Genomic DNA, 27,487 nt, shown 5'->3' with positions numbered 1-27,487 from the left:
ATTCAAGCATCTCAGACAACCTTCTATAAAACCTTGACAATTGTGAGAGTGAAAACAAAAAAACACAATAATCGAAGGACAGGGAATTTTCCTCCATCATCCAGAACAAACGAGATGAATGGATGAATGCATTCTATGCAACCACCCTAGCCACTCACCCCAGATTTAATTCGCTTTACTGGACGCCCACCCTCCCTTTTCTGATTGTGTTTGCTTTAAATCATCTTCATTGCTTTGGCAAATTTATGTGTAGTCATGTTTGCCATAATCTCACGGTAGTCATTTAGGGATTTGGAAGAATTTATCTAAGGATTTTATGACATTTGTTTGGAGAATAAGTCAAAAAAATGATGGTCAGGGATTAAAAATGCATAATATATTCGTAGCGGATCTCATGGTAAAGGATGTCATTAGAAGAGCCGATGTGGCTGCGGATCTGATGGAAACAGGACAGTCGTATGAGGAAGCTATGGGCAAAACAAGTACCGCGCGAAAACTTTTTCGGTCAAAAATTTTTGACAAAATTTTCTAAAGCAATAAAATTTTGTCAAAATTTTATTTCTATAGTAAATTTTGTCAAAATTTTATTTCTATAGAAAATTTTGTCAAAATTTTATTTCATTCGTTTTTTTTTTGTTATTGTTGGTTTATTCTTCAATCATTATTGTTGTTTCTGATTTCAGCTTAAAACCATGCATTGACTTTTCCTTTGTTTGTTAAACTACACTAGTAGTTTAGTCAATGCATGGTTTTAAGCTGAAATCAAAAACAACAATAATGATTGAAGAATAAACCAACAATAACAAAACAAAACGAATGAAAAAAAGAGGAAGCACGCTCAAAATAAACCCAGCCAACTGCACTCAAATCGATGATTTGACATTGGCAAGGGAAAAGAGATATATTTGTACGAATTTTTTCGGCATAAGCCGGCTATCGTGTAAACCTTTTTTCGGAAGGTTCAAGTGTGGTTTACTTTTGGGTTTAGTGAACTGCCTGAATTTATTCTGATAACTGGTTGATAATTTTGCTGCAAGTAGAGGATGCTCATGAGGAATGTGGTAATTCCGAAACGTGCGTCCATCCAACCATCTTGCAGTCTATAGGGCTTTGTCCAAATAAATTTGACAAACATTCTTTTCCTCTGTTGGTTAAGCTGCACTTGTAGTTTAGTCAATGCATTGGTTTTAAGCTGAAATCAAAAAACAACAATAATGAAATAAAATTTTGACAAAATTTTCTATAGAAATAAAAAGTTAACAACATTTTCTATTAAAATAAATCTTTGACAACATTTTCTATAGAGATACAATATTGACAAAATTTTCGATAGAAATAAAATGCTGACAAATTTTTTTATAGAAATAAAATTTTGATTACATTTTTTATTGAAATAAATTTTTGACAAAATTTTCTATTGAAATAAAATGTTGACAAAATTTTCTATAGAAATAAAATTTTGAGAAAATTTTCTATAGAAATAAAATTTTGACAAAATTTTCTATAGAAATAAAATTTTGACAAAATTTTCTATAGAAATAAAAAGTTAACAACATTTTCTATTGAAATAAATCTTTGACAAAATTTTCTATAGAAATAAAATTTTCGATAGAAATAACATTTTAGCAAAATTTTTGTAGAAATAAAATGTTGACAATTTTTTTTATAGAAATAAAATTTTGACATAATTTTCTATAGAAATAACATTTAATTTTTTATGGAAATAAAATTTTAACAAAATTTTTTATAGAAATAAAATTTTGACAAAATTTTCTATGAAATAAAATTTTGACAAAATTTTCTATGAAATAAAATTTTGACAAAATTTTCTATAGAAATAAAATTTTGACACATTTTGTTATTGAAATAAAATTTTGAGAAAATTTTCTATAGAAATAAAATTTTGACAAAATTTTCTATAGAAATAAAATTTTTACAAAATTTTCTAAAGAAATAAAATTTGACAAAATTTTCTATAGAAATAAAATTTTGAAAAAGTTTTCTATAGAAATAAAATTTTGACAAAATTTTCTATAGAAATAAAATTTTTACAAAATTTTCTAAAGAAATAAAATTTGACAAAATTTTCTATAGAAATAAAATTTTGAAAAAGTTTTCTATAGAAATAAATCTTTGACAAAATTTTCTATAGAAATAAAATTTTGACAAAATTTTCTATAGAAATAATATGTGGACAAAATTTCCTATAGAAATAAAATATTGACAAAATTTTCTATAGAAATAAAATTTTGACAAACTTTTCTATAGAAATAAAATTTTGACACATTTTGTTATAGAAATAAAATTTTGAAAAAATTTTCTATTGAAATAAATCTTTGACAAAATTTTCGATAGAAATAAAATTTTAACAAAAATTTTTATAGAAATAAAATTTTGAAAAATTTTCTATTGAAATAAAATTTTGACAAAATTTTCTATTGAAATAAAATTTGACAAAATGTTCGATAGAAATAAAATTTTAACAAAATTTTTTATAGAAATAAAATTTTGATAAATTTTTTTTTATAGAAATAACATTTTGACTAAATTATCTGTACAATCAGAAAAAAGTTCCTTCGAAAATATAGGAAAAAATGTTCATCATCATAAATTAAATTTAGCCATTTTATTTCCATTAAGTTAAATTTTTGTGTGAAATAATAAAATTTACTTGTTTCAGTAACAAAATCCTAAACTGAAAGCAGTTAGGAATAGTTCATTAACTAGAATAAGGCATGGAATTTTACTAATACTGTTTTCTTCGCTGGGTATAAGAATTTACTACTGAACAAGAAAATTTTATTCACTGATAACAAAGCATTCGTAAAAAATAAACAAAAACCGAACTAAAACCAAGTTTCCTCAAATTTAGCAAAATTTCTTATAAAATAATAATTCCGACTTCCTTTATTATAGAAAGCTTATCTTATATACGCATAACACTTGACGTAGAAAAATATTTTAGTTCATTCGTACTAAGAAGTATTCAATCCTTTCAAAACTTAAGGAAACACACTTGTTAGAATATAGGAAATCGATATGTTTGCGCGTGGGTTGTTTTTAGTTGGAATCGTGTTGTTATGATATACGGAGTGATTGTTAAAAAATAATATATAAAATAATATAATAAATAACAAATAAAATATTTGTTATTTTAAATTAGGGAGAAAATTTTTCCGTTTTTTTAATTTTATTAAACATAAATAACAAACAATGAGTCTATCAATGTTCGTGATGATGTATAAAGAAAGAAAACACGAACAGAATAACAACCCCTTAATTCACCAGGTAACATTCAGTGAATTTAACCTTTTGTGAAAAAATTGGTTTATGATTTTTTTATATTTGTAGGTATTGAAATTGTAAAAGGAGGACAAAATCTTTAGGCAGCAACTTGATAACATTACATGGAAATTGGAAATAATGTAATAATAAACTAATATTTCGATGCTGTTGATTCTTAATAAATATATTTAATATATTAATAAAAATGTATTTTATTGAAGAAAAAAATTGTCTATATAAATAAATAAAATTGTATTTAAAAACGAAGGTAAGCAGGTCTGATTTTTAAGTAAAAGGTTTACCACAAATATGTAAGAGTTGTCCAAATGAATGAAAAAAGTCAAAAAAAAGCATTCCATATATGAATTCAATTCAGTTAAATTGTTTCATTCTGTAGTATAGTGGTACATAAATATACGAAAATGTTAACTAATATATCGAATGCATTCTACCTAATTTCTACGAAAATCACATCGTTCAAACAAAATTTTGTATAGGAATAAAATTTTGATTAAATTTTCTATAAAAATAAAATTTTGACAAAATTTTCTATAGAAATAAAATTTTGATAAAATTTTCTATGGAAATAAAATTTTGATAAAATTTTCTATAGAAATAAAATTTTGACAAAATTTTCTATAGACATAAAATTTTGACAAAATTTTCGATAGAAATAAAATTTTGACAAACTTTTCTATAGAAATAAAATTTTGACAACATTTTCTATAGAAATAAAATTTTGACAAAATTTTCGATAGAAATAAAGTTTGACAAAATTTTCTATAGAAATAAAAATTTGACAAAGTTTTCTATTGAAATAAAATTTTGACAAAATTTTCTATAGAAATAAAATTTTGTCAAAATTTCCTATAAAAATAAAATTTTGACAAAATTTTCTATAAAAATAAAATTTTGACAAACTTTTCTATAGCAATATTTAGACAAAATTTTCTACAGAAATAAAATTTTGCTAAACTTTTCTATAGAAATAAAGTTTGACAAAATTTTCTATAGAAATAAAGTTTGACAAAATTTTCTATAGAAATAAAATTTTGACAAAATTTTCTATTGAAATAAAATTTTGACAAAATTTTCTATTGAAATAAAATTTTGACAAAATTTTCTATAGAAATAAAATTTTGTCAAAATTTCCTATAGAAATAAAATTTTGACAAAATTTTCTATAAAAATAAAATTTTGACAAACTTTTCTATAGAAATAAAATTTTTACAACATTTTGTATAGAAATAAAATTTTGACAACATTTTCTATAGAAATAAAATTTTGACAAACTTTTCTATAGAAATAACATTTTTACACATTTTGTTATAGAAATAAAATTTTGACAAAATTTTTTATAGAAATAAAATTTTTACAAAATTTTCTATAGAAATAAAATTTTGGCAAAATTCTCTATAGAAATAAAATTTTGACAAAATTTTCTATAGAAATAAAATTTTGACACTTTTTATTATAGAAATAAAATTTTTGACAAAATTTTCTATAGAAATAAAATTTTAACACATTTTGTTATAGAAATAAAATTTTGACAAAATTTTCTATAGAAATAAAATTTTGACAAAATTTTCTATAGAAATAAAATGTTGACAAAATTTTCTATATAAATAAAAAGTTGGCAAAGAAATAAAAAGTTGGCAAAATTTTTATTTAAAATAAATCTTTGACAAAATTTTCTATAGAAATAAAACTTTGACAAAATTTTCGATAGAAATAAAACTTTGACAAAATTTTCTATAGAAATAAAATTTTGACAATTTTTGTTTACAGAAATAAAATTTTGACAAAATTTTCTATTGAAATAAAATTATGACAAAATTTTCTATAGAAATAAAATTTTGTCAAAATTTTCTATAGAAATAAAATTTTGACAAACTTTTCTATAGAAATAAAATTTTGACACATTTTGTTATAGAAATAAAATGTTTAACAAAATTTTCTATAGAAATAAAATTTGACAAAATTTTCTATAGAAATAAAATTTGACAAAATTTTCTATAGAAATAAAATTTTGACGAACTTTTCTATAGAAATTAAATTTTGACAAAATTTTCTATAGAAATAAAATTTTGACAAAATTTTCTATAGAAATAAAATTTTAACAAAATTTTCTATAGAAATAAAATTTTGACAAAATTTTCTATAGAATTAAATTTTTAACAAAATTTTGTATAGGAATAAAATTTTGATTAAATTTTCTATAAAAATAAAATTTTGACAAAATTTTCTATAGAAATAGTATTGATAAAATTTTCTATGGAAATAAAATTTTGACAAAATTTTCCATAGAAATAAAATTTTGACAATATTTTCTATAGAAATAAAATTTTGACAACATTTTCTATGGAAATAAAATTTTGACAAAATTTTCCATAGAAATAAAATTTTGACAAAATTTTCTATAGAAATAAAATTTTGGCAAAATTTTCGATAGAAATAAAATTTGACAAAATTTTCTATAGAAATAAAATTTTGACAACATTTTCGATAGAAATAAAATTTGACAAAATTTTCGATAGAATTAAAATTTTAACAAAATTTTTTATAGAAATAAAATTGTGACAATTTTGTTTTATAGAAATACAATTTTGACAAAATTTTCTATTGAAATAAAATTTTGAGAAATTTTGCTATAGAAATAAAATTTTGACAAAATTTGCTATAGAAATAAAATTTTGACAAAATTTTCTATCGAAATAAAATTTTGCCAAACTTTTCTATAGAAATAAAGTTTGACAAAATTTTCTATAGAAATAACATTTTGACCAAATTTTCTAATAAAAAAATCTATTACTATAAAGTTTTGGTCATTTTGACAATTGACAATTTTTCTATAAAAACAATTTGGCAATTTTTTCAATTGACAATTTTTCTATAAAAAACAACTTTGAAAAATTTTTCTGTCAATATTCCACATATGTATATGGCCTTAAGATAGAATTAAAAAAAAATAATTTCGATTGTTCGAAATATTTCAAATAAATTGATATAGGCATTAAAATGGATCGATCCAGCCCATCTGCTAGTCTAACATTCTAGGAAACATAAAAAGATAGCCGTAATTGGAAGTTGATTTTCATTTACAATCATGCTGTACATTGATCGAATGAATAACGCAATGGAAAATAATTTGCGTAAAAACTTGCTTAGTTACAAAAATGTGAAGTATTTTAAAAAAATTTGGTTTAGCCGGAGTCGGAGTCGAGCAACATTTTTACGACTCCGACTCCAGCAAAATCTTCAGACTCCGACTACGACTCCACAGCCCTGGTCAACCGTGATTGAAATACAGAGATTTTCGTTGGCTCTTTCCAGTCTAAACGAAGAAAATTCAACATTAATTTGAAAATATTTAAAATTTACTATTCAGAGGAATAATCCAGTTTATCCACTATAGAAATTTTCCATACTTTTAGGCAAAATAAAACACTGATATTATGGTAAAAAAAAGGTATAATTGCTCCTGAACTCGGTAATTTGTTAGGAAATATATATAAACGTTATTTGAGATCAAAATGTTTAAAATATATTAAAATATATTACAGTATAAATAAATGTAATTAAAAAAGTTGCACAGTATGACAAAAAAAGTGGCACAAACTAGTAAAAGGTATCACATTTAGTGCCACAACAAACATGTGTCCCACAAAACTTTATTTCTGAATGCTATAGATCAAAATGCTTTCATAAGCTTGTAAGCAATAAAATGAACTATCTCTTGAATAAATCTGTTAGCTGTCAGCAGAGCGGTTTAGAAATGATAGCAATCTAAAGATGATTGCAATAAATATCAGGCAACCTATATATACATACCACCATACCAAGATTAATACAATATGTTTTGTATATTTTTATAGATAAATCGTTTATTTAAAATATAAAATAGAAACTCCAACAAAGAGACGAATACAAAATCATTATAAGACCATAATATATGGAACCTATCTGCAATAAATAACTGAACGAAAATGTAGCTCCTAGCATAGAAATCTCGCACAATAGACAATAATATTTGTGGCTCGATTTTTTTTCTATATGTTTAAAAATTTTATTTCATAACCGGCATTAAGAAAAATCATCAACACAATTTTTGCTTTCGACTTTGAAAATTCGAATACTTTCTTTCTGTATCTCACCCAGCCAGGATATGAATGAAATCCCTTATGGGATATTAAAACTAAAAACGAAATAATACATAAGTAGATAGTGTTGTAAAACTATGGAAAATACTTTTGCAAAAGTAATTTTTCACCAAACATAATATTGGAATTTAAGTTCACTTATATAGAGCTTGTGTATCTCCATATATGCGAGGTTTATAAACAAATATGACAGATAAATTATAATTGTATTTGTAAATCTAATTTACGTATGATATCCTTGGCTTTGTTCAATGTTGCCGGCCCATGAGAATTCGATGTGGACATCTTGTATAAATCTTGCATATATTTATCGATATTTTCAACTGTGGCACCATTCGGAGCCGAGGGCAAGGGCAGTGCGGCCAAAGCATGTGCCAATTTTTTCTTCAATTTATCTAAGTAAACTTCTAAAAGTCTATTTTTCTCTTCCAAATCATTATTTTCCGAATGCATTTTCTCCACTCCACATTTCATGTTCTCCACGTGTTTTTCCAACACAAAATTCTGTTGTTCCAAATCGGATTTGGATTTACGCAGTGAACGCAATTCCATATCGTACATTTTATTATGTTCCAGAAATTCTGTTGTGAAAATGGGAATTTCACCTGGAGTGGGTGCAACATAGGAATATGAAGATTGTGCTGCCGTTGAAGTTGATGGTCCACCGGTAACATTTCCACTAGATGTTGAAGATGTGGTAGCATTAGAGTAGGGTGGCGTTGGCGTCCGTTTACGTTTGTTATTCTTATCCAGAGAATATAATTTTTCTTGATTCTGACTGGAATTAGAGGAAGCTGGCGGTGGTGGGAATTCCTTTGCTGGTGCCTTCTCTTTATCTTTTACAGAATCCTTGGCAGTTTTTGTATTATCAGTCACTATTTTATCCTTGGAATTCAATTTGGCAGTGTTTGTGGCATTTGTGTTATTGTTTTCGGTCTTACGAGATTTATTTTTTGCCAATTCACTGGCTAAAATGTCAGGACGAGATTTCAGGAATGTATTCAGTTCTTTAACATATCTGGAAGAATATTGAAAAGATCAAGTTTTTTAATTTTATTTAGTGAATCTTTGTATAGCAGGAAAAGCAAATGATAGGAGTTTTATTTGTCATATTTCCAATTAGGGAACGAAAAAATTTTCCCAGGAAACATTATCACAATTTGGAAAAATCGACTTTTTCTAAATATGTGCACACAGAAAAAACATCCCCAAAATTTTTCCAAAAATTTTGGGAATTTTAATTAAATCTTAAAAAATTTTTAACTGCTTAATTGTATCAATAAAATTTTTAATTGATTTGCGTGATTGAAATGAAAAATTGAGAAATAAAATTTTGACAAAATTTCTATAGAAATAAAATTTTTAACAAATTTTTTTTAGAAATAAAATTTTAAGAAAATTTTCTTTAGAAATAAAAATTTGAGAAAATTTTCTATAAAAATAAAATGTTGAAATAAAATTTTGAGAAAATTTTCTATAGAAATAAAATTTTGACAAAATTTTTGTTTAGAAATAAAATAAATATTGACAAAATTTTCTATAGAAATAAAATTTTGACAAAATTTTCTATAGAAATAAAATTTTGACAAAATTTTCTATAGAAATAAAATTTTGACAAAATTTTCTATAGAAATAAAATTTTGACAAAATTTTCTATAGAAATAAAATTTTGACAAAATTTTCTATAGAAATAAAATTTTTACAAAATTTTCTATAGAAATAAAATTTCGAAAAAATTTTCTGTAGAAATAAAATGTTGACAAAATTTTCTATAGAAATAAAATTTTGACAAAATTTTCTATGGAAATAAAATTTTTACAAAATTTTCTATAGAAATAAAATTTTGACAAAATTTTCTATAGAATTCACTTTGTAACTAAATTTTCTATAGGAATAACAGTTTCATTAAATTTTCTATAGAAATAAAATTTTTAACAAAATATTCTATAGAAATAAAATTTTGACAAAATATTCTATAGAAATAAAATTTTGACAAAATTTTCTATAAGAATAAAATTTTGACAAAATTGTCTATAGAAATAAAATTTTGACAAAATTTTCTATAGAAATAAAACTTTGCCAAAATTTACTATAGAAATAAAATTTTGACAAAATTGTCTATAGAAATACAATTTTTACAAAATTTTCTATAGAAATAAAACTTTGCCAAAATCTACTATAGAAATAAATTTTTGACAAAATTTTCTATAGAAATAAATTTTTAACAAAATTTTCTATAGAAAATAAATTTTTTTAACAAAATTTTCTATAGAAATAAAATTTTTAACAAAATTTTCTATAAGTTAAAAGTTAAGTTAAGTTTTGAGAAAATTTTCTATAGAAATAAAATTTTCTATAAGAAAAAAATTTTGACAAAATTTTCTATAAAATTAAATTTTTAACAAAGTTTTCCATAGAAATAAAATTTTAACAAAATTTTCTATAAAAATAAAATTTTGACAAAATTTTCTATAGAAATAAAATTTTGACAAAATTTTCCATAGAAATAAAATTTTTACAACATTTTCTATAGAAATAAAATTTTTACAAAATTTTCTATAGAAATAAAATTTTTACAAAATTTTCTATAGAAATAAAATTTTGACAAAATTTTCTATAGAAATAAAATGTTGACAAAATTTTCTATAGAAATAAAATTTTGACAAAATTTTCTATAGAAATAAAATTTTGACAAAATTTTCTGTAGAAATAAAATTTTTACAAAATTTTCTATAGAAATAAAATTTTGACAAAATTGTCTACAGAAATAAAATTTTGACAAAATTTTCTATAGAAATAAAATTTTGACAAAATTTTCAATAGAAATAAAATTTTGACAAAATTTTCTATAGAAATAAAATTTTGACAAAATTTTCTATAGAAAAAAATTTTAAGAAAATTGTCTATAGAAATAAAATTTTGAGAAAATTTTCTATAGAAAAATAATTTTTGTTGTAGCTTAACCAACAGAGGAAAAGAATGTTTACGATAGAAATAAAATTTTGACAAAATTTTCTGTAGATATAAACTTTTGACAAAATTTCCTATAGAAATAAAATTTTGACAAAATTTCCTATACGTTAGAAATAAAATTTTGACAAAATTTCCTATAGAAATAAAATTTTGACAAAATTTTCTATAGGAATAAAATTTTGACAAAATGTTGGTATGGAAATATTTTGATTTTCAATATCATAAAAATTTAATTTTTGTTTTAGATTATACTATCAAAGTCTATTGTATATTACATCAAAAAGTTTTCTCTAATAGGACAGAACATAATATATAATATTGTAAATTATGAAATAAACTTCGAAAGTAAAAAATAAAACATTTCCTTCGAAGAAGGAACCACAAAAATTGGATCAAAAACTTCAAAGAGGATTTTTTAATTTGGTAGATTTTTGCTCCCTATCCTAGTGTTCTCTCTTTTTCAGTAGTTTCTCCATGTTATTCAGTGAATCTATTATTATGTTCTGTTTTGAGTTATATATGGTCAAAGATTTCTGGAATCGGGATTCATGTAGACATGTTCAAGGTTTTGGATGCTTTTATTATATAAGCCATCCTATCACAAATACGATAATATGGTATAATAATATAAACCAAGCCTTATTCCAAATTCTTATTTAAAACATCTACATTTTTAATTATGGCTCCTGTTTTATTTTTACATCATCATGGGTTGTTCCATTTACAAGAGTTGTATTTTCATGTCTCTTTTTTAAATCTTGCAATAATTGCAATGTCTTAATTCTAAACTCAAGTTTATCATCACCATTTAAAACTTTTATTCTAGGTAATAGGGACTTAAAAAATAACATGTCTTCATCGCTCTCTTTTGATTGATGATCTTCCATGAATTTGCATAGTTTCTCTTCCAAGGAAAGACTTAACGTTGAAACCCCCGAAATCACAGGAACCGTTGATTGTTCCAAAGGTTTTACTGGATTTTCAAATTTAGAAATTGTTACAGGTGGAAGGCTATAAGAACATGTTGTTGTATCGTTATCTTCCTCTTCGTATATCGTGAAACCTGGAACGGTATCTAGGGCAACAAGATGTGTTTGCACCAGCTCCATGGGATCAGTGAAGTCATTGCTGTTTGCAGCAGAGGCAGCTGAAGATGTTGGTGACGAAGACTCTTTAAGGCTTTTATTGAGAAATCTCAATTGTTTGGCATGAATATAAGAACGCATACATCCACCAGATCTTGATGTGGATTCACTCATTCTTTTCTTGTAGCGTACATAATTATCCCTTATCGATCTCCACTTCATTGTTAAATCATGTACTAGGAAAAATGGAAAATAATTATCAAATGAGATTTGCATGGAAGACACTGCTGTTACTTACCCACATATTTTTGTTCGGCCTTAGACATTGTCTTGAAATTGGGTTTTATGCTAGCGGCTACATCCAACCAGGCATTCATTTTCATTGTTTTATTTTTGTAACACTCTGCCGTCGTATCCCAGATCACCGGTCTTTTTTTCACTTCACTAATTATCTGTTCAGATTCCATTTTGCAAGTATGTCGACACAAAAACAAGTTAATGCCAAATTCCCCACATAAATACTGCACACACACATACTCAGCCAAAGAACGCTAATAAACTAAACGTGCGTTAAAAGAAGATACATACAGAAAACTATTAAATACAAAGCTCAATTAACTATTGGCCATTAGCTTACTTGCTAGCGTTTGTTGTGATACAAGGGAAACAGACGTTTATATCCGGTTTGATAAACTGGTCAAACATGTGTCAAAAAAGGATACCTTGATTGGTTTGTTGCACCCAAATTCCTCCCTTCCTAAAATACAACGTACATTGCAACTCTAATAATTAATTACTTTCAACTACTACTCAACGTGCGTCATACTACACCAAATGATGCCAGACGTATATATGAGCCAACGCGCGTCGTGTAAATATGACAATATGGCATCACTTAAACATTGTTGCCAACAGTTCCAATAAATACAGAATGGGTATTTTTCAAATCCGTTTTTAAGGTTTGGGCATAAACATCCCAATAAACACAGGATGAGCGTTTTTCAAATGCAACAACTTTTCAATGTTGACGAAATCTTTGAAAAGGTGTTGAAGATAATTTGAGAAAACTTTTACAAAACACTACCCTAAAATGCAACGAAAAAACCATGTGGTTTTCAATACTTATTTGTGCAACGAAGTTCGTGGTCAATTGCAAGAAATAAAAAAATGGAAAATTTTAGACAAATAACCAAATAGTTTATAAAAATAGGTAAGTGAAAATAAAAAATGAAATAAAACTTTAAGGAAGTCACTAAATGTATATCTCTTTGCAGAAAACTAAAATTATGGATTCTACGTTCTTGAAAACAATAAAAAGCTGACCAATGAAAAAATGGTGGACAATTAACTGGAACTGCTTCAAATAGATTATAATAATTGGTACGTCAATATGAAAAATTAAATCAATACTTTAAAGAAGTGACTAAATTTAAATCTCTTTGCAGAAAACTAAAATCTTTGGATGCTACATTCTTGCAAACAATAAGAAGCTGACCAATAAAAATGTGTGGCTTATCGACAAGAAAAAGTTTCCAGAAACATTACAAGTGCAACCAATTAAAATTGTTAAAAACAACAAATTGTTGAAATCAACAACTTCTGGATGAAAATGTGCATCACATCGTCAGTTTAATTCATATGCTATTATCAGTTTAAAATGGATATTTTGTGAATTCCTTCTGCTGGAAATTAATTCTAACACGCGGTCCAGTACGTTCCCAATTTCAAATTGCCCGCATGTTAATAAAAGGAAGGAACCAAAAGGAAGGAAATCGAATTATCAATGCAAAAGTGTTTACTAATAATGTTTAAGATATTTAATGTTTTGTTGTTTGTTTTTTTTTTTTGTTCTTATTTGTTGATATGTTTAATAAGATTATTATTTATTAATTGGTATTGTAGTGTATTATGTAGTGTAGTGTATTATTATATATTTTATTTTGATAAAAATGGATAAATTATACAAAATTCATAAAATTTTGGCTTTGACTTTCAATTTGAAGTGGGGATATCATTCACACAAATTTAGGTTGAAAAATATTTGCAACTATGTTAATTTTGAATTTGACTCGCATCGAAAATTGTTTGACAAATTATTGAGTAGCGATGCATTTCAATTTGAGGATAACACTTGAGATATTATTGCTAATGTGTTGAATTTCACTGTTGAGGGTAATGTCTGTTTTTTGTTGAGAACGCGATTTTCTCAACAATTTCTCAACTTGAATATTACCCTAATCCTTTGAAAAAATGTTTGAAAAATTGTTGAAATTTAGCATTTTTCAAACATTTGTGTTTATTGGGATCCTTTTCAACACAACTAAATTCACAACTCATTTATTGACAAAATTTTGTTATAACGATAATCCAAATTCCAATTGTAAAAGTTTATATTCTTTAAAATTAATTATTAAAATAACCGTTTATCGCAATAATGCTATCTTAATACCGGCCTTATGCTTAGTACTAAGTTCGTTTCTCCGAAAAACGAATATCTTCATCTATCTCGTGCGAAAAATCGAAATTAAATCTGCAAAAGCAGAATGAAATTATAACTTTTTTGACAAATTTTATTATAACTTGTTCGAGAATGGTCCAAAGCAACGGTGGAAGAAGACTATTTTGTATTAAATGAATTATTAAGGAAAAGTAACCGTGAAAAAATTGCCATTTTAGCGCGATAATGCGAACTTAATACCCGCCTTAGAAATAAATCAGTGAAGCAGTATAAAACAAAAAAAAAAACGAAATGTAATACAATATCAAATTAAATATAAAATTATACTTGTTTGATGTCTATTTTAGTAAAACTTGATGGGGAATATCACAAAGCAACTTTCATAAAGTTTATATTATTTATAATGGATTATTAGAGAAAAGTAATCGTGAAAAATTGGCGATTTTAGCGGTTAAAGCCTAGTACTAAGATCACGTTTTCGCACGAAAAACTGTTATACTTCATATAAAAAAAGTTAGCGCGGAATAAATGCGAAATCTTTGTTTTGAGCATTTTCAGACACATATTTATACAACCCTGTATTTTTCGCACGAAAAAATAGGCAGGCATATTATTTCGCATAAATAAGTTAGCATCCCTGGGTTTGAAACCCTATTTACGGAGATAGATGAAGATATTCGTTTTTCGCAGAAATGAACTTAGCACTAAGCATAAAGGTGGGTATTGAGTTCGAGTTTAGCCGCTAAATTCGTCATTTTTTTCACGATTACTTTACTTTAATAATCAATTTTAAGGAATACAAACTTTGTGAAAATTTGCTTTGGGATATTCCCCATCAAGTTACAATGAAATCAGCAACAAATATGTATAATTTTATGACTTTTTTTTACTGCTTTAGTTTTCACTTTAGTGAAAATTAGCGGCTAAACTCGAACTTAATACTCACCTTAAAGGTGGGTATTAAGTTCGAGTTTAGCCGCTAAAATCGTAATTTTTTCACTAAAGTGAAAATTAAATCAGTAAAAAAAAGTCATAAAATTATATTTCTGTTTCAGATATCATTATAACTTGATGGGGAATAGCCCAAAGCAAATTATCACAAAGATTGTATTCCTTAAAATGGATTATTAAAAAAAAGTAATCGTGAAAAATTACGATTTTAGCGGCTAAACTCGAACTTAATAGCCATCTTTAATGCAGTTTTTTCCACGGTTACTTTTTTGAACCATCCAATGTTAAAAGATCAAATTGTACGCAATAAATGCCCTAAAACATTTCCATCCAGGGTTTGGATAAAAATATAATCGTCGTCATACATATTTTTGCACTTTTATTTTCGAGTTTTGGTGGGGAAAAAGGGACATTTTTCCCTTAAGGTGGCTATTAAGTTCGAGTTTAGCCGCTAAAACGTCATTTTTTCACGATTACTTTTCTTTAATAATCCATTTTAAGGAATACAAACTTTGTGAAAATTTGCTTTGGTCTTTTCCCCATCAAGTTATAATAAAATTTGCAACAAATACGTATAATTTCATGCATTTTTCTTACTGATTTAGTTTTCACTTTGGCGATTTTAGCGGCTAAACTCGAACATAATACCCACCTTTACTTCTAAATGGCCAAAATGTTGACGAAATTTTTGAAATATTTGTGTTGAAAACGATTGAAAAAAATTTTGAGAAAACGCTTATCCTAAATGCAACCAAAAACATGGAGTTTCAATACTAATGTGTGCAAAAAAGTTCGTAATAAATAGAAAAAAAAAAATATGGGAAATTTGAGGAAATTAACTTAAATTACTCCAAATAGTTAATAATTGGCAAGTTAAAATAAAAAATGAATTGCAAACTTTGCAGAAACACTCGCTGTTAATTCAAACTAGGATGCAAAAATACTAAGAAGGTCTTAGTGTTTTTGCATCATCAAATGAGGTACTAAAGGTCTATCTATCGAGAGACCTTTTGAGAGTTCTGTTATATATAATGGGACGAATAAAACTACCACTATGCCGATGATATCGAAATCATTGGGGCGACCGTTACTGACGGTAAATGTTACCATTAGCTCAAATGAATCTTACGTTTAATCGAAAAATGTATCTCTACTTTAATTTCAATTTCAATTTATTGAGACAATACAATAAGCCAAACGAGGCCAATAATAGTGTACTGCCATTTTGGTAAATCTTAATTCTATACATCTCTAGAAATATATTTTAAACATAATCAATGGTATTAGTTTTCAGATTAATACCAGACGCTTATAATGCTTGCACAATTGTATGGCTCTGAAGCATGTGGTTGCAAACATGGGCAAATGAAAGAGTCTTCGAAGAATATATGAAATGTAAAAAATCATATGAACCAAGAAATAAGAAACATATACATACTCTTTTCAATTATTACTTTAAGAACAATTTATACAAAATAAAGTTTTATATCTTTGATTTCCCTCAGAAATGGTAATACTTGGGTTACTGTCAGTTTCTGTAAATAAGGTGGACTAGTAAACTGGGCATGCATCAATAACCTACAACCTTGGCTAATTTCCATTTCTTAAAGCCTGCCTTAGGCACGTACTCACCTTTGTTTATCCACTTCTGCTGCTTTCAGATATTCACCCTTAACATCGCTGGACAATGCTTGCCACTCTTCGGCTATTACTTTTGTTACCTCAATAGAATTCTTGGTAGGATGATCTTTGCGAACAGCTTCCCTGCGGTCATTCATAAATCGAACATATCCTAAAGTTGAACATTAAATTTTAATACAATTTCGAGATCTATACCCAAATAAATAGAATACCTGTTAATGGCATTTTTGGTGCACCCTCGGCATTAATCTTACGACGTTTGAGTCGATAGTGTTCCTCTTCATTGTTCGTACCAGTCATCGTAGCCCCAACACTTTTTCGTTTCTGCACTTTACCTGGTTTTCCCCTTGTGTTTTGTTCATCTTCTCCATCTGACAATGTATCTATTTCACTTTTACTTCTTTCGATACGCTTTTTATTGATTGATGGTTCCTTCTCATCTTGCTGTTGCTGTTGTACAGTTTTTTGTGAGAGATCACTTGTTTCTATATCATCCTTTTCCAAGTCTTCTATATCATCGTCCTCCTCCTCATTGATATCCATTACCAGTTGTCCCTTTTGGTAACACATTAAGCACGATTTGCAATAAAAATCACAAAAATGTATCTTTACTTTACCTGGGAATTGTCCTTATCATCGTCATCATAATCTTCATCGTCTACATCATCCACATCTATCTTTTCTTCTGATGCTGTTTTCATTTCATCGGACACATCCTGTTTTTTGTTGTCGGTGGTTTTTGCAAGTTCATGTGTAGCAATTTCTGCTTGTATTTGTTCTATAGTTTCTGCCGGTGCCCCTTCCATAATTTCCGTATATCACGGTATAAATATATTTTTTGTTCTATTCTAAAAGATCCAATTATGTTTTTATGCTACCGTAATATTTTGCACCTATACTTGTCCTTTCACGTTGTTTTGATTTTGCAATATCCATAGAGTTGCCAATCCCAATAAAACAGAGCACCATCACATAAAGGTTTAAAGGGCCCTTCAGACATTCGAAAATAGTTGCCAATAAACAAACAACCCAATAAGCACAATGATGAGATTTTTTCATATGCAACTCAATTTGGTATTCAAATCCATCTTCAACAAAAACTCAATTGGCCTTCCAAATTAGTTCCCTTCCCACTAACTTGCTTGTAACATGGATTAAGCATTTCTATGAATATGAATCATATAATAGCGTTTAATATATAAAGGTGGGATTTTCCCATCAAAACTCTAAATTGAAAGTGCAGAAATACATTTACTGCCTGTTTCTGTATGTCGAACGAGCTCTATCGATGATCGAATTGCACCTAACCATTTCTCTGCGTGTAGTCAAACCCATCCTCACATGCAGCAGTATCGATTATGCCTTCGGACTTAACTTATAATGTGCACAATATATGGGATATGTTCGACACGAGCACTGTCGTCCCGAATAGGGCTGTCGTTCGGGATCGATTTTTAAAAATCCCGGGATTCGGGATTTCAAAATATTGAATCCCGGGATCCCGGGATTTTTCGAGATTTTTTCCGGGATTCTTTAAATATTTTAATTAATTACAATTTACAGCGCCAAAAAATTGTTGTACATTAAACCAATTTATTTAATTAATTCAATTTTATTAACAACAAAAGAACATAAGAGTAAATTTAAAAGCAATTTTAAATTGCTATCATACTTAGCGAAAAAAAAAAATAAATGAAAAAAGCCATTTCTTATCGCAATCTTACTCAGCAAACATTTTAAGGATTAGGTTAGATTAGGCGTATTTTCGTATACTTGTGATAATCCTTTTGTAATTCGATTTAAGTAAAAATATCGCAGCATCCAAATTTTTGTCAGATAATCGCGATCTTGTCATATTTTCGACGGACCTTTTATCATTGCTTTTTATTTTATGTGGCACGAATTCCATTTCACATGAACTCATTATTCGAAGGTCCTTCTCGTTTATTTCGATTTTTGATGAAATTGTGCTCTTTAGTATACCTCATGTATAATAAATTCTTACTCAAGATGTTTATTAACTCAATTTGTCGGTTATGAAATCTAAGGGCCGTTTACACTGAGTGAAGACTCCAATTTATTAATAAACAATCTTAAAAAACCACATTTTTATCACATTGGTATTATTTTTTCGGGAACCCGAAAAATCCCGGGATTCAAAGTAAAAAATCCCGGGATTCGGGATAAATCCCGTCCCGAAAATCCCGGGATTTCGGGACGGGATTTATCCCGAGTGACAGCCCTAGTCCCGAATAACTGATAGTCTGTAAAGCACATAACTTGCTTGTTACATGGTTTAAGCATTTCTATGATTATCCCTGCCAGCATTTCAAAGTTCCATTTCATCTTCATCGCTACCACAGACTCGTAAATGTCACTACAACCATCCTACTGTGATGGGGGGCAGCATATCATAAAGTACAAAATGTACTTCATACATGTATTTTGCCATCACTACTTTTACAAAAGCCATTTTATTTCTTGTGAAACGCCAAGCCCAACCAGCTTGTTATATTTTATTTAAATAAAAACGAAAATAAAGTTCTGAAAACATAGATTTGACGCTTAAAATTGTGAAAGGTATATTGGTGAACAATTTTTGATTTTCCAAATGGAATAAAGTGATTGTTTTTCAAATATTTTACAGACACGCTGCCTCCATCGAATAAAAACACTGGCTGATAGACGCTGCAACATGTAACTCGCTACTTGTAACTCTACCTCATCTTTAATGCAAAAAATTATGTTAAATGTGATGTGATAGTGGTATAAATGTTATATTTTTAAGAATTTGTAAATAATTAATCAAATTATTAAATATCTAAACAAACGTGTTTTACTCGACCACAATGATTCTTTTACCACTATCTTAAAATGTGCTTTTTCTGATTGTTTGGAGGGTCTCTTATTGGCGTCGTTCTAAATTGATCTATAAAGGCACCTAATAATTGCACTCATGCGAAACCTTTTTGTAGTAACTTGGCGTGGTACAACTTCTCAATAGTGACGGCGCTTTTCCGACGAGTTTTTGATATCGTATATGATTGTTTTCAACGTACTGGGGATTCTCAGAAGCGCCCCCAAATTCAAAAAATGTTGGCAGGGATGAATCATATAATATCGTTTAAAATATAAAAGTGGGATTTTCCCATCAAAACTCTAAATTGAAAGTGTAGAAATACACTTACCCTGCCAGCATTTCAAAGTTCCATTTCATCCTCATCGCTACCACAGACTCGTAAATGTCACCACAACCACCGCGAACTGTGATGGGGGAAGCATATCAAAAAGTACAAAATGTACATGAAAGTATGTAATGGACAGGTTTTGTGAATAAGCGGTGGCACTCTTGGCGTTTGGCTGCGGCTGTAGCTCGCCGGAAATGGGGGGTTCGTCCGCTCTATCCATTCATTTTAAAAATTTAAGTGCCTGGTGGAAACATTGTTTTTATAAAACGTTGAACAATGGACGGTTACACAAATTGAATTTGCAATTTAAAATAAAACGGACGGACGGACATTCTAGAAAAGAAAAATACAAGTATTTTGGAATTTGATTATATCCACGAACTGACTTTGCAAACCAGATGCAATTGGTTTGCTGGGCTGCCCTCCCTCTTCATGGTCCCATATGACCATCCTGTGAGATTCTTTCTTGCCCCACTTTTATCAGAATCCCCCTTACAGTAACTCGCAGAACTTCTCTCACATTAGCTACATTCCCGAACCTTTCAGAAAGAAATCAACACATTGTGTTTCAAATTTAAATAAATTCACATATCATACATATATTCAAATGAAAGAAAAGGTAGGTATAAAAAAGGTAATATATAGGTAAGTATATAAGGTTGTAAATAAATAAGGTAAGTATGTATATAAAGTAAGTCTAAGGTAAGTATATAAGGTTTGTAAAAAATATAAAAAAAACACAATTAGATGGTAAGTATTTGAGGAGAAATAATCTAACCAAAATTTATGTTTTTTGCTCTAGTTTACTTTTACTCTTTTTAAGTTTTTTTTTTTTTTAATTAAATTTCCAAGTCTTCGTTAATTCGGTTGTGCTTTGCTAATTATTAATTTTTTTAATTATGGTTATTTTTCCTCTCACAAAACAGATACATTTGGGAATAATTCATAATTTATAATTTCAGTTTTTCTTCTTCTTTTATGATTTTTCAATTATTTTTAGTTTTTTTTTCTTTTCGATTTTGTAATTTTTGAAATACTATTAATGTTTTAAGTAATATTCAAAGCTGGTTTAATATATTTTTTAAATATTTCATTTGATTTTTGAATGCCTTTGAATTTTCAGAATTTTTAATTTTTTTCAGCAAATAATTAATTCTAATTTCAAGAAATAATGAATGATTCTTGATCAAATAGAACGGCTCTTATTTTGTTTCAAATTTAATAGAATATTAAATTCAATAAAAACTTTTTACGTAAGCTGAACCAAATTCGTTTTTCTTTGGTAAGTATGAAATAGTTGAATTTCTCTTCTTAAACTTCTCTTCGAACTTGAGAATTTACATCAACCATGTTTTTTTAGGTTACCATGAATCTAATGGATTATGTAACAAATAATTTCAGACTTCTTTACGTTATAATTTGGTTCCTGGCCTAATTATTTGATTGTGCACCGAAACCAGGGATGGATTGCGTCCACCACGAAGATTTCTCTTAATTTTTGTTCCTACTGGGTACTTGTACTCACTCATCTGTTTGGGAATACTTTCCTCTCCCCAGGCTACCATATGTAGGTGGCAGTCTTGCCAACCTCGGGATAGTTGTGGTGGCTCTATTTCTGTGTGGGCAACTCGGGTCTCAATTCCACAATCACGTATAGATGGATCTGGCAGACAATTCTAGTACCTGAACCGTGTTCCCACAATATCCTAAGTTTTCGCACAATTAAAATAGCAAAGAATAATAAAAAGGATTACTTATATGTCCTCACAGGAGAATACACCAACTAGAAGATGCTTACCCGAGGTTCTCAGAAACAAAAGCATAAAAAAAATTCCTGCTCCACACAAACAGTGAACCAAAATGTATTTCCTTGCAATTTTGCTCTAGATTTAAACAAACCAAATTAATTTGAATTCACTTCCTACCATTAGGGACACACATACCGTAGCACTAAATTACCGCAAATGTAGAAACAAAAAAATTACACAAAAAAAAACAACTCTGTTTCGTAGTAGAAAAAGACCCGATTACTTGCAACTCACAATTGACAATGACCCCAAAGGTTTTTGCATTGTCATTGCAATGTCATCGATCGGTACGTGTCCTTTAGCAAGGTCATGGCCAGTTCTGCCAACTTGTCAAATAATTGGGGTCCATTTGATCCTTTCCAATTGGAATTCATAAAATGTTGGAAATTGTCACTAGATGACGCTAGTCATCTAGGAGAGAAAAATGCAAAAATACATGATTGAATCATCCAGGTAGTCACAATGTCCTAACTTTCGGAGTCACGAAGAAGAAGAAAGTAAAGCTTGAAATTCGTTCCATACAGATATGGACACAGTGGCCGTCACAAAGCCAAATTTCTTTTTCGAAACCCGTGTAGAAACAAAAATTTGGGAAATACGAAGTCGGACACTAAATCTGCCAACTGTTGATTTCGCCACTTCCGGCTATCTGTACATTGCGACGTCACTGATACACAAAAATGCAACCCAAAAGTGAGCGATATTAGCGATTTAGCATTATTACGTATCCAAGGGTTGGCAACCCTATTCATATCTCTACCCTGTCGTACATACCATGGCATCTCAGATTTATCGAAAAGACCTGTATTCGAAATCTCAAAACGAATAAATCATATACACCCTGTTATAATTCAACAACAGCCAAGCTAAGAAACAACAAATTATCTACATTCGCCTCTGCTTATACCAAATTATTGCCCCATGGACATGAAGACTTCATAAAGGTCAAGGCGTGTGCCACCGACGCGTTCATTTCCACGTGTGGATCCATCTACACTTTTTCACTCCTGTAAGCTTGGAAGAAGCTTGCAGTTAAAAAAAAATGATGTTTGCAACGCAATTTTGGTTGCAACCTTAGAACGCTATGGGGAATAGAAATGGGTCTCCTTCGCATCGCAACATATTCCATATCTGCATTGTCAAATCGTATACCCATAAGCCAATTATATATTGGGCCGCACATCGCCCACGGCTAATATCCCGCACATGCCGCATAAACAGATATGATTGTGAAGCCTACAGGAACACTAACCAATTTACGATTCGCATAAAGCCGTAACAAATATGTCCTATGCCGATCCCCATTTGGACCACCTTTTCAACCACGGTGTATGCCGACCGATGGGCTCAATGAAACACAGGCCCATACAGATCACCCACATCCCATCGTCAACATCACAAAGCAATAAAACAATAGCCGAGCTGGCTAGGAAATTATGCAACGGAGATGTTAATATTGTATTCAAACAAATATTAATATATCACGTGTCCCTTAACATATTCTAATATTGTTCTCCTTTATATGTCGTACAGGTTAACAGCATGTGGTGCTTTCAAACGCTGCATATGCTCAAAGTCAGACAAACTGAAAGCTCCAGATATGCGAAATATTCCTGAACATCCCTTGTGCCCAACGGCTAATGCCCTATAGATGGCTACAGAATCCAATTCACATCATCATTTACACATACGATTGTGGAACCCTCGGTGAGTAAACAATCATGATTACAGGCAATTACCGATCTTGCGTCCGTTCATGTGTCTGATGACGGCCAATTAAACTCCATGATAGCCATCTCGTACCGACATCGCTATGAACGGTAATGCATTGTTCAAAATCACCTTGTCGAATGTAAATGCTTGATATACATCTGCCCCCCGCGAGTGCATAAATTTACGGTATGAGCCAACACCGTAACAAACACATTCAGGGACATTTCGTCGCGAAATCCAGGCAATGCGTGGCCATGACGTATACGTAGTCTAATGCTGTGGACCGAATTAGTTAAACTGCGACCCATTATTTAAAAAGCGTTTCGAAATTCCTGTTCAAGTATGTCTAAGGCTATAGACTGTATATAGTCGAGGTCTGCACAACGAACGAAACTACATAGAGTACTATATGTATAACATGAAGTTTAAGAAATATAAACAACATTTATTCTCCATTCTATATGCTTTCGGTTTGTAAAACAGAAAGGCTAACGTTAAAGGAAGCGTGTGACATACACACATATATGAAATATGTCTCATACATACATGTCTATGGTTAATTACAATGGAAAGTGTTGCTTTGTACATAACTGTGAAATACTGGTGGTACCATGTGAACAATAAACATGTAAGTAGTCTTTCTCAAGTACTTACATTTTTTATTGTTCCTATTTTTCGGAACACATATCGCTTCGGATAAGTGCTTGTGGGTGTTTGTCAAGCAAAAGACCTCTTCACTTCACCATTTGCACTTTGATTGAAAGACAGAGTATGTACCATATTCGACAGCGAATTGCTTACATGTAGTGAAAAGTCAATCGATGCAGACCTCTAGTATATAGTCCAAAATGGACCTGCATAGATTAACAAAAATCGAATTGAAATCACCTCCCCAAAATAAGCGCGTCTAACAAAAAAAATATATATATACTATACTAAAATGTACAAGTACTGTTCCCGCAACACCAAGCTCTAGCCGTCACGTGACCGTTGAAATGTATCGCACACCGATGGTGTGATTAAAATAATGAACTCGTGCCACCTAAAATCATGATTCTTATATCCAATGATACTTGATAAACAACCAAAACAATTCTCCACCAATAACATCACGAAATCAATTTGATCCAATAAAACTTCAAGTCCTCAACCACGAAGCTGACAGCACCAGTCACTATTTCAATTGGGTATAGAAGAAATTTTTGATAAAAAAAACAAGTGCTTTTAATAGCCCATTTCATTTAATTTCAAATTAAATATGTAATTTATGGTGATTGTAAAACTTAATTAATTCTTCACTTAAAAAAAAAGGTAACTATTTTCAAGCACTTTCTGACATGCCTTAGAATTCTTATTTGGACTAAAAAACGTTCATCACTTTTCTTAACAGACTTATGGCCAATTTCTCATCCTCCATCCGGATGATAGACCCCGGATAGTAAAATTTTCGTATGGGATAAGCTGTTCTATCGACGCGATCAATAATAACAAGACATTGAGAAAACGGCCCTTAGGCTTTCGTATTTGTCTAAAAAAAATAATCGTATCAATTAATAAAAAAAAAAAAAAAAAACAGCTCAATTTCTTTTGATCGGAAATATTTTGGTGATATTTTTTTTTTTCTTTTCTTTTTGCTCAGGATTTCCGTGATCGTGCAAACACAAAGATTTTTCTATAATCCAACAACTTGTCGATGATTACTGTCACATTAAAATTTCAAATGTTGAGCATGAATCGTCCCAATTAATTGACCCTTCATGTTTTCGACCTCATACAGGCGCCTTCCGATGGGTTTCCGTATTCGGCATTTCAGCCATTGTTTGCATAACTTAGAGTTAATGCCTTTTGCAAAGTTGCTCTGTACGAAGTTCTTTCTAAAAACTTCTTGACCAGCTTTAAAATTTATTTCCTTTGCCCTCTTATTGTAGCTCTCCACATTTCTATTGTACGCCTCATGCATCTTATCGGAAATCTTCTTATGAATAATTTGCATTTTCGAAGATTTGGGTAGAATAGAAATGTCGCCATCAGACAATGCTCCTAACTTTCTCAAAATTTTATAAGCTTGGGCGTGGGTAATCATGTTATACCCAAATAGGGCAAAGTAGGGCGTTTCACCAGTTGATGCATGGACTGTAGAGCGTAGTGAGCACTCTATTTGGGATAAATTTTCATCCCATCTGTTCTGATTATCATTCAAAAACGTTCTTATGCTACTCAAGATCGACTGGTTCACCCTTTCGCTCGCATTTGACTGCGGTGAATGTATCGCAGTTCTCATGTGATGAATCCCATACAAGTTCATGAGTTCCTTGAAAGCTTCACTGGTGAATTGTTTTCCATTATCGGAATGCAATGTTTCAGGAACCCCGAACTTATGAAATACCTCAGCTGAAAGAAATTTACTCACAGCATGCGTAGTAGCCTTAGGCATAGCCTTCAAAAGAACAAATTTTGTACGATGGTCCAAAACAATGAAAATGTGTGTGTTACCACTTCGAGTCCTCGGATATGGACCCAAGAAGTCAACATACACTTTTTGAAAAGGGCGTTCAGTCTTGACTTCTTGTCCCATAGTAGGTCTCAGAATCTGTTTGCTGTGTTTATTTTCCTTGCAGCTTTGACAATTCAGAATAAATTCACGCACATCAGTGGTCAATGAAGGCCAATAAAAATATTCCCTAATGTTGTGAATTGTCTTTCCAATTCCTCCATGACATGTGTTATGTTCGTGCGAATTCCTGATGACGCCATCAATGAGGCCTGTTGGTAGCCATATCCTCCAACATTCTTCTTCGTCATCAAGAGTACTTCTATTGAACCTCGTCCTTTTCAACACAATATCATCTTCCACCTTCAAATCGGGCAATCTTTCGCGGTTCTGCGTTATTGTGTCCTTCAATGCTTCATAATCTGGGCTATGGAATTCTGGCGAGTTGAAATCAATAACCATATTGGTTCCAAGGCTCAGCTCTTCCATATCCAGACGTGAGAGCATATCAGGTACCACATTTTTCGACCCTTTGCGATGTTCTATATTGAATTGATATCCTTGCAGCTTAAGACTCCAACGTGCAAGTCTTCCATTAAGGTCTTGCTGCTTCATCAGCCATCGCAGACTAGAATGGTCTGTGATGACTGTGAAGTCCATCAATTCAATATATTGGCGGAACTTTTCTATCGCTAAAACCACTGCAAGGCATTCCTTTTCCGTCGTGGAATAATTCTTCTGTGCAGGGTTTAGCTTTTTCGAAAAGTATTCTATTGGGTGCTCTTCTCCATCATTGTCCCTTTGAAATAGCACCGCGCCAACACCAACATCAGAGGCGTCACATTGGACGAAAAATGGTCTTTCAAAGTCAGGGCTGATAAGTACTGGACTTGAGACCAATCTTTGCTTCAATTTTTCAAATGATGCAATTGCATCAGGAGTAAAAACAAATTTTGTTGACTTTTTTAAAGTATCGGTAATTGGAGCAGATAAGGTTGAAAAATCCGGGATAAACCGCCGGTACCAACCCACTGTTCCTAAAAATTTCCGAACATCCCTTGGTGTCCGCGGAGGATTAATTTTGGAAATTGCTTCCACTTTACTTGGGTCTGTCTTCAGCTTGCCATCTCCTACAATATAACCCAGATATCTGAGTTCTTTGTAACAGAACTTGGACTTCTGTAGATTTATTGTCAGGCCAGCTGAAGTCAAACGTCTACCCACAATAGTCAACATTTCAATATGTGATTCAAAATTCGGAGAAACTACAAGCAGGTCATCGAGATATACAAAAACTCGATCCTTTAGAATTGATGGGATGACCTTATCCATCAATCTGCACATGCGTTGGGCAGCATTGCACAGTCCAAAGGGCATTACCTTAAATTGATAATGAGGTCTCCCTTGGACTGTGAATGCTGTCTTCGGCCGGCTAGATTCCTCTAAAGGAATCTGCCAAAAGGCATCCTTTAAATCGATGGCAGAGATGAAGTAAGTGTCACCGAGTCTACTTAGCAAACCATCGATATTCGGCAGGGGATAAGCGTCCTTTTTAGTCACTTTGTTTAGTTCCCTTGCGTCTAAACAAAGTCGATTCTTATTGGGTTTTATGACAAGGGTAACCCTGTTATTCCAAGCTGCGCTGGTAGCTGGTTCAATAACATCAAGAGCTATCATCCTGTCAATTTCAGCATAGGTCAATTTCTGGACAGCAGGTGAGATTGGAAAATAACG

At 29.9% G+C, this 27,487-nt stretch overlaps 2 protein-coding genes and 1 long non-coding RNA gene across 3 annotated transcripts; 1 reads left to right on the top strand and 2 right to left on the bottom strand.

Annotated features, from left to right (window-relative positions):
• Positions 1-7,142: 7,142 nt before the first annotated feature.
• Hmg-2 (High mobility group protein 2) lies at positions 7,143-17,505 on the bottom strand. Its single transcript, XM_075299061.1, has 4 exons — positions 17,171-17,505; positions 16,766-17,108; positions 16,545-16,704; positions 7,143-8,463 (listed from the first exon to the last, which is right to left on the bottom strand). Exons 1-4 carry the CDS (start codon positions 17,357-17,359, stop codon positions 7,644-7,646), a joined length of 1,512 nt encoding a protein of 503 aa, XP_075155176.1. The 5' UTR covers positions 17,360-17,505; the 3' UTR covers positions 7,143-7,643.
• On the bottom strand, positions 11,089-12,296 carry LOC142228593 (uncharacterized). The gene is made up of 3 exons (XM_075299063.1): positions 12,141-12,296; positions 11,802-12,062; positions 11,089-11,739 (listed from the first exon to the last, which is right to left on the bottom strand). The coding sequence occupies exons 2-3, from the start codon at positions 11,968-11,970 to the stop codon at positions 11,096-11,098; spliced, it is 813 nt and encodes a 270-aa protein (XP_075155178.1). The 5' UTR covers positions 11,971-12,062; positions 12,141-12,296; the 3' UTR covers positions 11,089-11,095.
• LOC142228594 (uncharacterized) lies at positions 12,469-13,480 on the top strand. Its single transcript, XR_012720217.1, has 2 exons — positions 12,469-12,883; positions 12,949-13,480. It is a non-coding gene; the product is annotated as an uncharacterized LOC142228594 (long non-coding RNA).
• Positions 17,506-27,487: the final 9,982 nt, after the last annotated feature.

Source organism: Haematobia irritans, chromosome 3 (assembly GCF_050003625.1).
Source record: "Haematobia irritans isolate KBUSLIRL chromosome 3, ASM5000362v1, whole genome shotgun sequence".
NCBI lineage: Eukaryota > Metazoa > Arthropoda > Insecta > Diptera > Muscidae > Haematobia > Haematobia irritans.
The sequence above is the reverse complement of the archived record's forward strand: the minus strand, read 5'-3'. Positions and strand labels throughout refer to the sequence as shown.